This window comes from Magallana gigas, chromosome 1 (assembly GCF_963853765.1).
Source record: "Magallana gigas chromosome 1, xbMagGiga1.1, whole genome shotgun sequence".
Lineage (NCBI taxonomy): Eukaryota > Metazoa > Mollusca > Bivalvia > Ostreida > Ostreidae > Magallana > Magallana gigas.
Window position 1 is genome coordinate 73,203,919 of NC_088853.1, and position 14,728 is coordinate 73,218,646.

General features: G+C 31.7%; 1 protein-coding gene across 1 annotated transcript; it reads left to right on the top strand.

Moving 5' to 3' along the window:
* The first annotated feature begins 811 nt into the window (after window positions 1–811).
* LOC105336427 (ficolin-2-like) lies at window positions 812–9,906 on the top strand. Its single transcript, XM_034466166.2, has 6 exons — window positions 812–1,264; window positions 1,996–2,080; window positions 2,806–2,945; window positions 7,547–7,643; window positions 7,918–8,082; window positions 8,622–9,906. The coding sequence occupies exons 1-6, from the start codon at window positions 971–973 to the stop codon at window positions 8,873–8,875; spliced, it is 1,035 nt and encodes a 344-aa protein (XP_034322057.1). The 5' UTR covers window positions 812–970; the 3' UTR covers window positions 8,876–9,906.
* Window positions 9,907–14,728: the final 4,822 nt, after the last annotated feature.

The following is a 14,728-nucleotide window of genomic DNA, read 5'->3' on the forward strand; positions in this document are numbered from 1 at the left end:
CGACAAGCAGAGAATCTCTCTTGCTTGTCGGAAATTAACGGAGAAAGCCGAGCATCTGGTTGAACGAAACTAGTGTCCAGTATTGCTTGGATCCATACAGAAATATTTCGATTACTGATACATACATGTACCTTGATGGAATTGATAGTATCTTTAAATATTACACGACATGATTCATATGGGTTTTATCGAAATTATTTTCGGAAAAGTCCGAGTATTCATATTATAAAAATGTGCGTAATTCAAATACATACATGCATAAGCAGAGACATAAATATTTATGTCTCTGGTATAAGAAACTACTTGCCATGCAAAATAACGTATCGTTGGTTCTAAAATAAATAATAATCGATAAAATCAAAAAATCAACTCACGTCAGTACTTTTCGTTTTTAAAAAAAACGAGATCAGATTTGATAACCCGATTAATGGGAATTTGACCATTTATGCAAAGTAAAAAAAAAAGAAATTTAAATAGTTTTTGTGAAAACATTATAGTATACAATTATACCAGCAGGCATTAGGTTACCATTACAGATATGATAAATGTTCATTAGTTATCAATTCCATCACTGCCGCCAATCTTTTTGTAGTTCAACGTTTTCGTATTAAAGTTTAACATCAACTTAATCAACAATATCAGCGACAAGTTTCTAGAATCGATTAACATTTTTTTTCTCATATAAAGGGGAGGGGCATATATCTGATTATTTTTTTATTTTAAGCCATTGTTTCAAAACATAGCGTTGCCCATAACTGCATATCATTAAACATGGCATTATAAATTGTTTGTTTTAACTTTACAGTAGCACCTGTGCCGTCCAGCATGTAGTAAGTGCGTTTGATTCGTGTTATTGATATAGAAATGTAGTTGGGAATTCAAAACAAGTTAATTTATCTGATCGCAGCGTTTTTTTTTCTTCTTTTTTTTTTGGACAGAAAATTTTGAGCCAAAAATACTGAGATTTAGAATGAGAGCTTATGTTTTTACATTTTATGGAATGGCCTGTTTGACTGTAATGCCTAGCTTAGTAGAATTATGTGTCGGAGCGACATTGGCAGTTGTATTTGGCGAAAGGTATACTGGTCCCGTTGTCCGGGTGCTGGGGATCATTGGGCAGCAGCATTGTGTCCGGGAATGTAATCACAGGCCCAAGCTGTGTCGTGGAGTCAACTATCGGAAACAGGAACTGCTGTGTGAACTTGTATCGGCCATCAACGAAACCGAACCCAAAACTGACTATGTTAGAATTGAATTTGACCAGGTCAGTTCTTTTTATTGTATTTAATAACCCTCTTTTCTGATTATAGATACAAATTGTACTAAAAGCTTTAATTTGGTTTTTTTTTTGGTAGAGAGAACTGCAATTCTTTAAATCTTATATAATTTAGGTAATTTGATTACGCTCATGATATGAAAAAGGACCAATACCTCTTCAGTTAAAAAAAATATTTTCCGTTTGACTTTAATTTTTAAAGTCACATGTTGAACTCATCTTTCCAAAAAACATTAGACAGAAGTGATATGCACTGTATTCAGGATCTTTAATGTAAGCAAGATTTAGCAGAAACATGTGATGGTATCCATTGTGAAGTTTTTCTCGCTCATATTCTTTTACATTATTGGATATTATCAAATCGTTTTAAATCAAATTTGGGATTTTTTTTTACGTAGCTTTTGTAAGAATTTACATAAAAACAGATGCAAAAAATATTCAACAAAATATGTTTAGAAGGCTGTGGTGTCAACGAACTAGACAGCAGATCTTTCTGAAATTTAAAGATATGATATATTTAGCTAAAACCAAAACCAAAGAAAATATACATACATTTCAGTTATAAAATTTAGGCATTTTCCTATATTTCATATAGAGCTCTACTTTTAAAAGAGATCAATACAGTCCAAAATTTGCCATGATCATCGAACCCTCTTAAAATGTCCTGTGTCTATGGTAATTATTACATATCATATCGTTCCATCATGCATCAATTGTAGACTGATGTCACAAATGAATGCCGGGCATGCTCAACTGATGATCTGTGTGTGACGCTCTCCAGTAAGAAAGTCCAATGTATTCGAGGTTGGTTAACTAATTGTATACTTGTACCATAGTATTTAAAAAGACAAACATAATAACGTAAGGCTTAGACCCAGGTATTGCAAACATAACTTTGTTGGTATCGTGTCTAAAAATGAATGGACAGTTCTTATTATATACACAGAACTAGGCAATTTCCGGCGTCAAACTAAAATACAACAAACTACATATGCTTTAATATTCCGTTCGCTTTGAATCACCATATAGATGATCGACTGACAAATGGTTATAACTAGATGTATATACTCAATTTACCAAGTCAGAGAAAAATATTCAAAAGTAAATTTGTTAGAATATTGTTTATCAGAAATGTAATTCATTAATGACCAGATGTTAATATAAAATTAAAATCATGTATGCGTACACCTACAGTTGTATAAAGTGAATTATAGGTCCAAAGGGCCTGGTGCAAATTACTTAATTTCGACAAATACTTTGTATTACATATGTAATATATGCAAAATTTCACCATAATAAATAATTACTTACCTACTTACTTACTAAATTGTAATAAATATATCATATTGTATATCAGATGTTACTTTAGTTCATATACTTCGTTTCAACGACCAAATATGATATTTTCTATTTTTAAATTAAATATAGCATTCAAGAAAACCATTAACATTTGTATACGTATGTGGTTACACTAATCAACTTAATTGCATTGACGTCAATGTGCGGATATATAAATTTCATTTTTTTAGACAACGTCATTCCAAATGACTGCACTTCTCTGCACAACATTAACTTTGGTCTACCTAGTGGACTTTACACAATAAAGCTACCATTCCTAAACCACGTGACAGTTTTCTGTGACATGGAAACAGATGGCGGTGGTTGGACAGTAAGGACATTTTTATATACTGTTATATATCTCCAAGGCTCAAACAATGGAATTGAAAATTTATTATATTGAGATAATTTTCTAACAATAGACTAATGTATGCAATCATATCTGTATATGATTGCGCCCATGAGAAAAGGGTGCATATGACATTTTTTGCACATTTTTAGATTTTTACATAATTGAATGAAACACATCTTAAAGTTGTCAAATCCAAAATTTCATGGCTATACGCTAATTCTAAGTAGAGTTTTTGCCCGTATACAGTGATGCTATTTCAATACAAAAATCACGACGTCGTGTTCACATACGCAACGTCAAGTAAAGGTGATCACACAGTACTGTGAATTAGCCGTTTAATAAACGTAAAATACAGCTTTTTGTTATCAGTATCTTATCACATTGTTGAATATAGTTGTATGCCTGCATCTATGCTATTCATTTATTGGGCTTTTTTAAAATCATAAATAAAAATGTTTCTATTGACAGCGCAGTTCTCTGCCAATGTAAGGTTATTATTCAAAAAATAAAATGGCGGTTGTGTAGCTACGGTTTTTTTGGGGGTATCAACGAGTAACCAGTTATGGAGTATTCTATGTGAACATATTTGATTTACATAAACACTGTCTTTCCATCTAAACAATCAATAGGTAAAATATATTAGTAGCTTTTGTTCTTAAACAACATATGCGATTTTCGTGACATTATCAAATATGTCATAATTTAGTCGTGAACTTTGAAATCAATATCAGAAGTTACGTATTATTCATGATCCATTTTACAACTTATTGATACAATTATAGTGGCAGCACTGAACTATTCTTTTGAAGTTTTAAGAATAGTTTCAGCATTAACCTGTACACTCACAAACACAATAAGAAAAATGAAAAATAAGTTAATTAATTATTAAGTTAACTAAGTTAATAAATAAAAAAAAAATTCTAGCACTGCCGGGATCATGCCCTTTACACCACCCCTTCTGTTCAAAAGATTTTTCCATTCGACTTGTGCAGAATTTATGGAAAAGAATGCCCCTTCCCTGGATCAAATGATATTCACCCCTTTCCAATACTGATAAATTTCCCCTTATTTAAAATGGAATTTGTTTAGTGTATGTGGGATATTTTTACTTTCCGATCGCTTGTAGGAACTTTTTTTTTTCAAACTACTGTGATTGTTTTTATACAATGCTTAAGCCACCCCCCCCCCCCCTACGCCTTTGCTTACACATTTTGGGCGTGCCCACACCTGAAGAACAACATCCAGACGATTATTATCTGTGCGTGACTATCTTACAGCAAATATGTAGGTTTAGTATTATAGAGAAAACATGCAGTATGCAAAGATTGATTCCGTGTTTTGAATGTATATTTCACTTTCGGTCCGTCGATTACCCATTATCTAAAGCTTATGCATGCATTTAAACACACCGTCAGTGCTCTTTATTCTAGCTGTATCATTAGTCTCTATGTATCCTACATTCCAAAATCATTTGTAAATCTTACACACTTCATTAAAGCCTTATATAATTTTGTGAATCCGCTCCATCGACTAAAATAAATACGAAAATTAAAGTAAGGGCTACAGGTTTGGACGGGATCATGAAGCTGTCTGAATTCTCTAGCTCTTCCGTTATGGTCACAAGAAAATGAACAAGTATTAAGATTGGTCTTGACGATTACAAAGTTATTGATTAATTAATGCTGATCGAATTCAAAAATAATTTCGGATATAAAACACGAGATATGTTCAACGCTTATAATATTAAACATGGTTTTTTTTATCGGTATTAAAGCAGAAAATAGCGAGTCAATAATTTTATATATGGTAGTAACAATATGAGCTGTAATTATGATGTCAAACATTTTTAACAATAAATTATCACTCACTATCACTAACTATCACTAACTATCACTAACTGTTTGGAATAGCATTCCGAATTCTTGTGTCACCGTACATGTAGGTACTGGCACAATAACAGTTTCTCATTTTTTAAGCATACTGCGTGCGCCTGAAGAATCTTGATGCATTTTTAAAAAAATCACGCAAAAACATAATGTACAAATGTTTATCTCCTTTTTTGTTTGTAACGTACATTTAGAAGTCAGGTCAATTTGTAATTAGGTTGTAGTTATCCTGTAATAGGAATCACTTTTCTTTTATCTCTTTGTCAGTACTTCATGACCATTTTGTTGTTCTGGCTCTTTGTTTAAATACATAACTGGAAATAGGAAGATTTAATTTTTAGAAAAGGATAAGAGTATGATTACATCATTTCTGATGTATTCTCAGGAATCAACATCTAGATTGTGACGTTCTGCATACCGGTATTTAACTTCTCTCGAGTTCATTACAATTAAGGACAACTAATCAGGAATTTGACTGTTTAACACCTTTTGAACAGTATTAAAAACAAATTTGACATCATAAAGAAAGAATTAAAAACAAAAAATAAATATTTACATCACAATTTTCAATACAACATAGAAGAAAACTTTTGTTTAAAACGTCCTTTTTAACAAAACCACAGCCGATAGGAACATAAAATGGTGTTTTGATTAAGTTGTACACTAAGTAAGTTCTTTGTTTGTACATTTATTTACATCCACAAAATATCTTTCCCTTTATTTCTGAAGAAAATTAATTGTAATTCATAGCCCGGTAGAAACTGAAAGGACTGAAATCTACAGGCTCCGTTTATCGATCGACCTAGCTAAGAAAAATCCACGACTGCAAGAAAGAATCTTGATGATGTCAGACTCGACCTTCCAATTTAAGACGACTTAGCTTTTCGGTTTATTTAACGTATTGATGTACATTACCAATGATTTAATTAATCTTACTTACTCTTAACGACCAATCCATTAAATTGTTAACAGAAGGACGTAAATATAAACAATAAGATACTTTTATTGATGATTCATGCGGGTTATAACGGTAGCGGCTAGCGATCATCGAAGAAAAAAATTACATTGCTATTGCTAAGGCGGTTTTTGCTAATTTTAATTTTTTTTATTTTTTTTTTTGCAATGTTGCCACCTTCATACATGACATGAATCACCAGAGAAAGCATTTAATTGTTTGATTCGCACTTATCATACGCACCCAATTTTGCCCCTCTAATTCATAAGAAAAAGAGGTGTTTCTATAGAAACGGAGAGAGCTGAAATCCTCACGATCCATTTTATACATTTTATCGATCGGTCGACAAGAAATCATGAGCAGAGATACAAACAATATGCGCAAAAAGTGAGATTTAGCGCATTTTCAACAAATTCTAATAGGGTCTTCTAAAAAACTTTATAACATTCAAGATTTCACAGGAAATCGGGGTCACTAATATTTTTTTTTATCTAAGAACAATTGATATAACAGTAAAACTTCATGCAGGAAATTTCATCAAAATATATAGAGTAGAAATAAATAGACTCGGCCTAAAAGAATAAAAACAAGAAATTGTGTATTTTTAAATGGCATATCAGATTCACTTTGTACATGTAAATATAGCGTTTTACTTAACATTAAAGATTGTGTGAGGAAACACAAGCACATGTTATCTAAACTTAGGACAAATTAAACAATACAAGTATTTACCGGATCTGTGAAATGTGTGCAGAACTGCAGACATTTCATCTGTCTTTTTTAAAAAATAGATTATTTACTGTGTTCTTTTCAGTTTGTTCAACCAGAAATGTTTCTTTTTACTGCTTTTTTTAATAACCTATTAGAAAAAATTTTCGGAAAAAAAGCTAGTGTATAGAACATGTATATGCAGCATAAATTAAAAAGTCGTACATTGTTAAAACAATATTGGCAACGGTACTTGCTGAGTAAAGACGATACATGTACATATATTAATAGTCTGTATTGGCTACGTTCATTTTTTTTTTTTTGCATTCTTAATCAACGCACTATTAGCGTAGATTCCTGTTTAAAGGAATTAATATCGGGAGAAGCGCATCTTGCGAATTATTTTAAAATCTCGCTTTTGTTTTACATATGTAACATAAAATTCGGCATTCGCGATTTTAGGTTCTCGCGATTTGATGGATACTGCTGAATCGCAGAATATAGTACTCGCGTAATAATTTTTTTTATTTGTGAAAAAAATAAATATGTTAATATCAATGCGCTGTAAAAAAACAAAAAAAGGTGAAGCAGACACCTAAAATTAATAGCAAATGAATAGCAAAAAAACATAGCCAATTTGGAGCATTGAGCTAATATCGGGAAAAATAGAAATACATGTAGTTAATCAAATTTGTGTGCAAATAAAGTATAAAAAAAAGATTATTTAAAAAAATGTGAAAATTAATTTTAAAAAAGGTATAAAAAAAAAAAAGCTATGAAAATGATGCTTTATAAATTTTACTCCTTTCAGACGACGTTATGACGCAACGTCATATGTTTGTGACGTTATTTCTCTGTTTTGTCAAAAATGTCATAAGCACCCTTTTCTCATGGGCGCAATCATATATGATATATTATTGGTATGTAAAAGGCCTGCAAATTATATTTTACAAAGCTGTAAAAGTGTTTAGTTTAAAGTCATATCGCATATCTTTACCAACATTCTTTTTGTTTGCCCCGTGATTTTCAAGGTGTTTCAGAGACGACAGGACGGTTCTGAGGATTTTAACAGAACATGGATAGAGTACAAGAACGGGTTTGGGGATTTGAGATCTGAGTTTTGGCTTGGTATTATTCTGATTTTGTTCTAAATTAATATTAATTTAGGAACTCTTATATTATAATTTTTTTTATTACTGATTGGTGTGTAAAGAAAATTAAACCTAAAATTTAGCGTAAAACAATATACAAAAAAGTTTAACATTACTTATTGTATTTCTAAGTAAGAAAAAAAATACGTAGGTATGGAATAGTTTATCGTTATTCTTGTAATTGAAGTAAATAAAAGAGTTAGCGTCATTTCACTACTCAGGTTTTTTTCTCAATGCTGTTAATATTGCAGGTAATGACAAACTACACCACCTGCTGAGCCAGGGGACGTATGAGATGAGGATGGACATGGAGGACTTTGACAACCAGACACGTTACGTCAAGTACACCAGTTTTAACGTAGGAGACGAATCAACCAAGTACACAGTCACGATATCCGGGTTCTCTGGAAACGTTGGTGAGATTTTGTTTTTGATTTCTCAAATGCGTCTCAAAAATTTTATCGACCATATTTTTGTTTTAAAATAAGGTTTAAATGGTGAAGTGTTATGTTTTACGATTTTCAAAAAAAAATTAACCTGATTTTTTATGAGTACGATTAGAGAAATGTAGCACTAAATACACCGGCTCCAAAACAAAAATTAAAATTTGTAAAGTCATCCGTTATCTTAAATTTTCTATATTTATATAGCTCTATTTGTTATATTTGTTTAATAAACACGATTTATACACCTATATATATATATATATATATATATATATATATATATATATATATATATATATATATATATATATATATATATATATATATATATATATATATATATATGAGATATATCGATGGAATTATCTTGAAAACAACTGTATTGTCTTTCATTATATGAATGTACATTGATAAGTAGATAAAAACAATTATTTTACAGCGTTAATAAAGTTTGAAATAAAATAAAATGAAATCACTTAAGAAAAGTAAGCCATGCTTTTTCATTGTAGTTGAATGTTTAATTACCATGATAAACAATGGGACGTTTAGCACATGGGACCAGGACAATGATATTGTGTCTCATAACTGTGCCTACGCACACAAATCTGGATGGTGGCACAGGAATTGTGTCTGTGCAAATGTGAACGGCCTGTACTTGTCAGGAGAAACCACCCTTGACAATGTAGGGGTCACCTACATTGATTGGCGAGGGAGGTTTTATTCGCTGAAATCGACGCAACTCATGGTTAAGCGAGTCACATAAACCCCGGTAACAACACACTGCGGTTTCAAATTTCGAAATACGTATGCTGATGCCTCTCTATACACATCTATTGAATACAATACACTGTTGTTGTATGTGATAATTGACATGATTTCATCTTTTACTTTCGTTTTTTGCTGCTAGTTGATGCATATTTATGATAATGTCTCAATGTACGATCCATTGGATACAATAGGTTGTTTTAATATGTGATTATTGACATGATGTATTATTTTACCTTAATTTTTTGCTGCTCATTGATGCATATTTATGATAATGTCTCATCGTACGGTCCATTAGATACAATAGGTTGTTGTAATATGTGATAATTGACATAATGTATACTTTTACAATAATTTGTTGCTGCTAGTTTATGCATATTTATGATAATGTCTAATTGTACATATGTACGATCCATTGGATACAATAGGTTGTTGTAATATTTGATAATTGACATGATGTATTCTTTTACTTTCATTTTCATCTGCTAGTGCATGCGTTATTAGTTGTAGCTGACTAAACAAAATGCAAAGTCAAGGCTGACCTTTTATCGTTGACATCTAAAATGTCAAACAGTTCATCATCATTCCGCCAGGAAAGGAAAACACCTACCCCACTTTTTTTTCTGATAGCATCTTTGAAAGAACTAAACGAGAATAAAAATATATAACGATTGGTTCACAAATATCTATAAACATGTAATTACATCATGTGCTGAAACATTGTCTGCAGACACGATCGAGTAATATACTCATCTTGGGAAGCCTGCAAACATGGACGAAATCAGTGCTCATCAGGCTCTGACTTATACTGTGATTGTGGTACTTACTTTTACCGCTAAGTCAGCTCTGAACAGTGACGGGTTACATATATAGAACTCTTAATTTCCAGATGACGCGGCAACGTACAACTTGCGAAGGACCCTGTTGTTTGACATGTTTTAATTGTACGAATGTAGCTTTGGAATATTAATATTTTCAATGAGAAAAGATTCTTCGACGAGGAATAAATGATGGAAAAGAAAAGTAAAATGTATGTCATTTTTTTTGTTAATGCATTCTTATGAAAATAAAACAGTGTTTGATTTAGTCTTGGTTTTGTTTTTTGTTTTAATATCTAGATCAAAGTGAATCTGTTATCTAGTTAATTTAGCAAACACATCGTCTTACTGGATAGCTGTAACTACCTCCTGTCTTCGTTCATGCACGGCGGGCAGGTCATAGCGGAAGTGCGGCCCTATTGTACGATTGAGAATAAAATTGTAAATATTTCTTGAACTTGGCTTGTTCCTGCCCAAACTGACCAAGACTGTTTTTAAAAAGAAAAGAGGGAAAGAAATCAAATCTGAGTTTGTAAATGTGGGTTTGAAGGCAAATGTCGCATACAAGAACATAGCATTACATTTGAATTACATACATATGTAATAACTGTAGAGTTGCACAGCTTACATGTAAAGTGGCATGGTCAAAATTCTGGTCAAATTCTAATTACATGTATCTGTTTATATTATCTATAAGGTTTTACAAATGCATTTCTAATGACCAAAACAATTGAGAGTGAGTCTTAGAGTTATGATAGAGGGTTTAGAATTCTTTATCATGTAAACAAGGTTTGTAGCTTTTTTTGTTTACATAGGATTATTATACCAAGAAAACATTTTTTCGACTGATTTGTCTATTTTCTTATTCATTTTAAGCATGAATAAACAGCTCCTTACGTTTAACACATTCGTTTTAGGTCTAAAACTAGAATATTTACTTCAGTTTTCAAAATATAAACAAAACATTTGTTTGCATAGCGAAAACTTGTAATCTCTGTCACTTGTTTATAACTCTTCAAAAGAAACTCATAATTTAGTTGCCTATTAAAAATGCTTTACTGAAGCAATTTAAACATTAAAATTGGAAAAAAAATTGACCACAATTGTGACAATGCCGCCTATAAGTCTGATTTTTCAGATTTAAAAATCTAAAAAAATCCGGAAAGTGGTTTATTGGTTTTCTCTCTACAACTATTTGGTGAGAAAAATATGAATGTTGCACATAATGGTAGTAACTTTGCTTAACAAGGACACTCTTTTTGTGATTGGCTTCGGGCGATTACAGTTGTGTCAAAATGAGGCATCCGGCAAATTTTTCTATTTGCGTACGCATTGCACCTTGCACTATTCTATTTTCTTTGCAATGTCAGCCTCATGTAAATCTTTAATTACACGTAGATTATTAAATAAACATTACTGTTATCCGTATGCCTTGAAATTAAAACATTTATACAGTTACATACAAACTGATTCTAATCACGTTTGTTTTGTCTTCACATATGCGTAAGAATATACATCGGAAGTTCCATTCGCCTACTATAAGTAAACAAGCATATTTATGCCTTGCTATTTCGGAACGGAATAAAGTGAAGTCGTATCCAAACTGACTCATGATATTTTGATTGTAAATAAAAAGATAAGCTATTAAAGTTAGGTTTTGAATTAATAACAATTAAGAAATTACAAGATAATTGATTGTAGAATTTTGATATCTTTAAACAAAGTTTAATGTCATCTCCTTCAAGTTTGCCAAATAGCTTCCTATATCAACATTTGATAGACAATTTTCGTTTACATGCAATCTTATCTTCTTTTTTTTTTTTAAAAGATGTTAATTATATCGGAAATCATCAAAACGGTGCTATATATATTTTATTAATTGCATGTACCGGAATGCTTTCGCATTACATTAATAGAGCTGACCAATGATAATAGCCAACATGCCGATCATTCCTTTAACAGGAATACGTGTTATCATTTGGCATAGAATCTATCTTAAGAACAAGAAAACTACAGTCTATACCTAGAACCCTTGTGTCTATGGAGTCTAATTGAGGTAATCCTTTTTATAGAACAAAGGTCAACAATGTCAGTTCAAAATAATATGTGTTGAATGTGACAGATATCCCTAAACCAATTTCAAGGGTCTTTATACAGTTAACGTTCAAGAAGTATAATTTGAATCTAATTCTTTTTTAAGAGTAAGGTAGAGGTCCAAATTGTTAATTATCGTAAATAAAAACAATATATCACTTTTTCAGAAAAAAAACATATCGAACGAATTGATGGCTGTTTGAAACCTTTATTTACCACTGCCGTAAAAACGAACAGAGGAAAATAAATAAATCATCACATAATGTTTACGACGTTAACTATTATTTGAACTGTATCTCCGCTCGTGTAATCTTATATTCCCGACTTGTCGAAGTCAATGAACACAGACAATGGCTTGATTTCTGTGAGTGTTTAGCTTTAAAATCCAAAAATGGCCGGGGAATATTTCTTGCAATGTTCTTGGTACCTTTTATTCATATGAAACATATCAATAATAAATCTTACAACATTATTGTAAAATTAATTATATGACCACAAGTAAATCATTTCTAAACTTTGCAATGTTTATGATTTGTGATCATAATTCCAAAACAGTCGAAAACAACTCAGTTCAGGGGTAGTGGTGTTTAAATTAGTGGGAAGTGATGCACAACTGCTGTAACAAAAAAAACCCCAAAAAACTGATAGCTTTTAAATTCAGTTAGATTTGCATCGGACTCCTCGGGTAATTATATAAAGAGATAATTGGTACTTACAGCCAGAGAGAACAAACTAGGTTGGAGAGTAAAATTACTTTAATAACACTGTTTATTATCATTATATCTGGGTGTGTCGTCTGTTCACGGTGAGAGGTATATTGGTCCCGTTGTCCGGGTGTTTAGGATCATTGGTCAACAGCAGTGTGTCCGGAAATGAAGACAGAGGCCCAAGCTGTTTCGCGGAGACAGCTACCGGAAACAGGAACTGCTGTGTGAACTCGTGTCGGCCATCCACGAAACCAAACCGAACCCAGGCTAGATTGGAATTAAACTCGATCAGGTCAGTGTATTTTGATTCTTTATTTTATTTTCTCTCTTTCCTGATTATAAATACAAATTGTACTTACAGTTCTGTTTTATTTTCTCTTTTTAAACTGTAATTCTAAAAACTTTTTATTGTTTGAGCAATATGTTCAATTTATTCTTAGTATAACTAGGTCATTCGATCCAGCTAATGATATGAAGAATATTGAGATCACAAATCACAAATACCTGTTGAATTTTAAACAATCTAGTCTTTTTTTATAAACTGTTGTGTTTAAAGCGTTTTGTTGAGATCGTAATCAGCCAAACGTTAAACAAAGAATATTTTTACCTCGCCCGGGCTCTGTATCGGTCCTTCTTTTTAGGGTCTTCCGTTTTCAACGTTTTCAACAAAAAAAATTGTTAAGTCATACTGTAACACATTCGGATTTTTTTGTTTAGTCGTTCTTGAAATCGGTAAGGTTTTTGTTAATTCGTACTTAAAATAATTCGGATTTTATTAAGTCGTACCAGGAATAATTCGAGTTTTTTCATCTTTTTCTTTTAGTTACTCTTGTTATTGGTGTAAAAGCTCTGCTTCTTACAGGAACTTCCAGCTTTACTTCCGACATTAACGGAAGACCCACTCGTTGCTTTGCAACGAGCTTTGCTCTAGTTCTTTTTATTTTTTTTTCTGACTCCTTTTCGGCTTTATAACTCAAAAAGTTTACAACCGATTTTGATTAAATTTTCAGAGGTTGTGTGCAACTATAATACCTCAAAGTTTGTGAAGTTTTTTTGAAAACGTCACATCCGTTTTTACGTTACGTCATTTTTAGAATTTTCAAAAAGTCAAAAATGAATATGTGTTTTATAGAGCTTATTAAGCTGACTCTAACACTGAAAGCCGTTTTAAAATCGGACGATGCATTACAGAGATATACGAGTTCAAAAAATGATTTTTCCGGAAAATTTGATTCCGCATTTTTGGTTAAGAAATTAGTATCAAGTTCTTGGTTAAATTAACTTGTACCTAAAAATTAATTGTTAAGTCGTACTGTAACACATTCGGATTTTTTTTGTTAAGTCGTTCTTGAAATCGGAAAGGTTTTTGTTAAGTCGTTCGTAAAATTATTCGGTTTTTGTTAAGTCGTACCAGGAATAATTCGATTTTTTCATCTTTTTATTTAAGGTACTCTTGTTATTGGTTTAAGAGCTCTGCTTCTTACAGGAACTTCCAGCTTTACTTCCGACATTAACGGAAGAACCACTCGTTGCTTTGCAACGAGCTTTGCTCTAGTTAGGGTCTTCCGTTTCCAACGGAAGACCCTCTTGTTATTCTATTGTTTCTTTTTAGGGTCTTCCGTTTTCAACGGAAGACCCTCTTGTTATTCTTCGGTTTCTTTTTATTATTATACTTTTTATTTTTTTTTCTGACTCCTTCTCGGCTTTATAACTCAAAAAGTTTACAACCGATTTTGACGAAACTTTCAGAGATTATGTGCATTTATTATACCTCAAAGTTTGTGAAGTTTCTTTGAAAACGTCACTTCTGTTTTTACGTTACGTCATTTTTAAAATTTTCAAAAAGTCATTTTGTCCGCAGCATTTCTCAAAAACGCTTTAAGATAGAGGCTTGAAATTTTCAATGCTTATAATTTAATCTATTTACCTCTGTAATAAGGCTGGAAATGAAAATCTGTCACTTCCGGTCGAAACCGGAAGTGAAACAAATTTTTCGAAAAAATGAATTTTCTGATCAAATCAAAAATGAATATGTGTTTTGTAGAGCTTATTAAGCTGAATCTAACACTGAAAACCGTTTAAAATCGGACGATGCATTACAGAGATATCGGGGTTTAAAAATTGATTTTTCCGGAAATTTTGATTCCGCGTCCTTGGTTTAAAAAATAGCGTAATGTTCAAAGTAAAATTAACTCATACATAAAATAATTGTTAAGTCGTACTGTATCACAT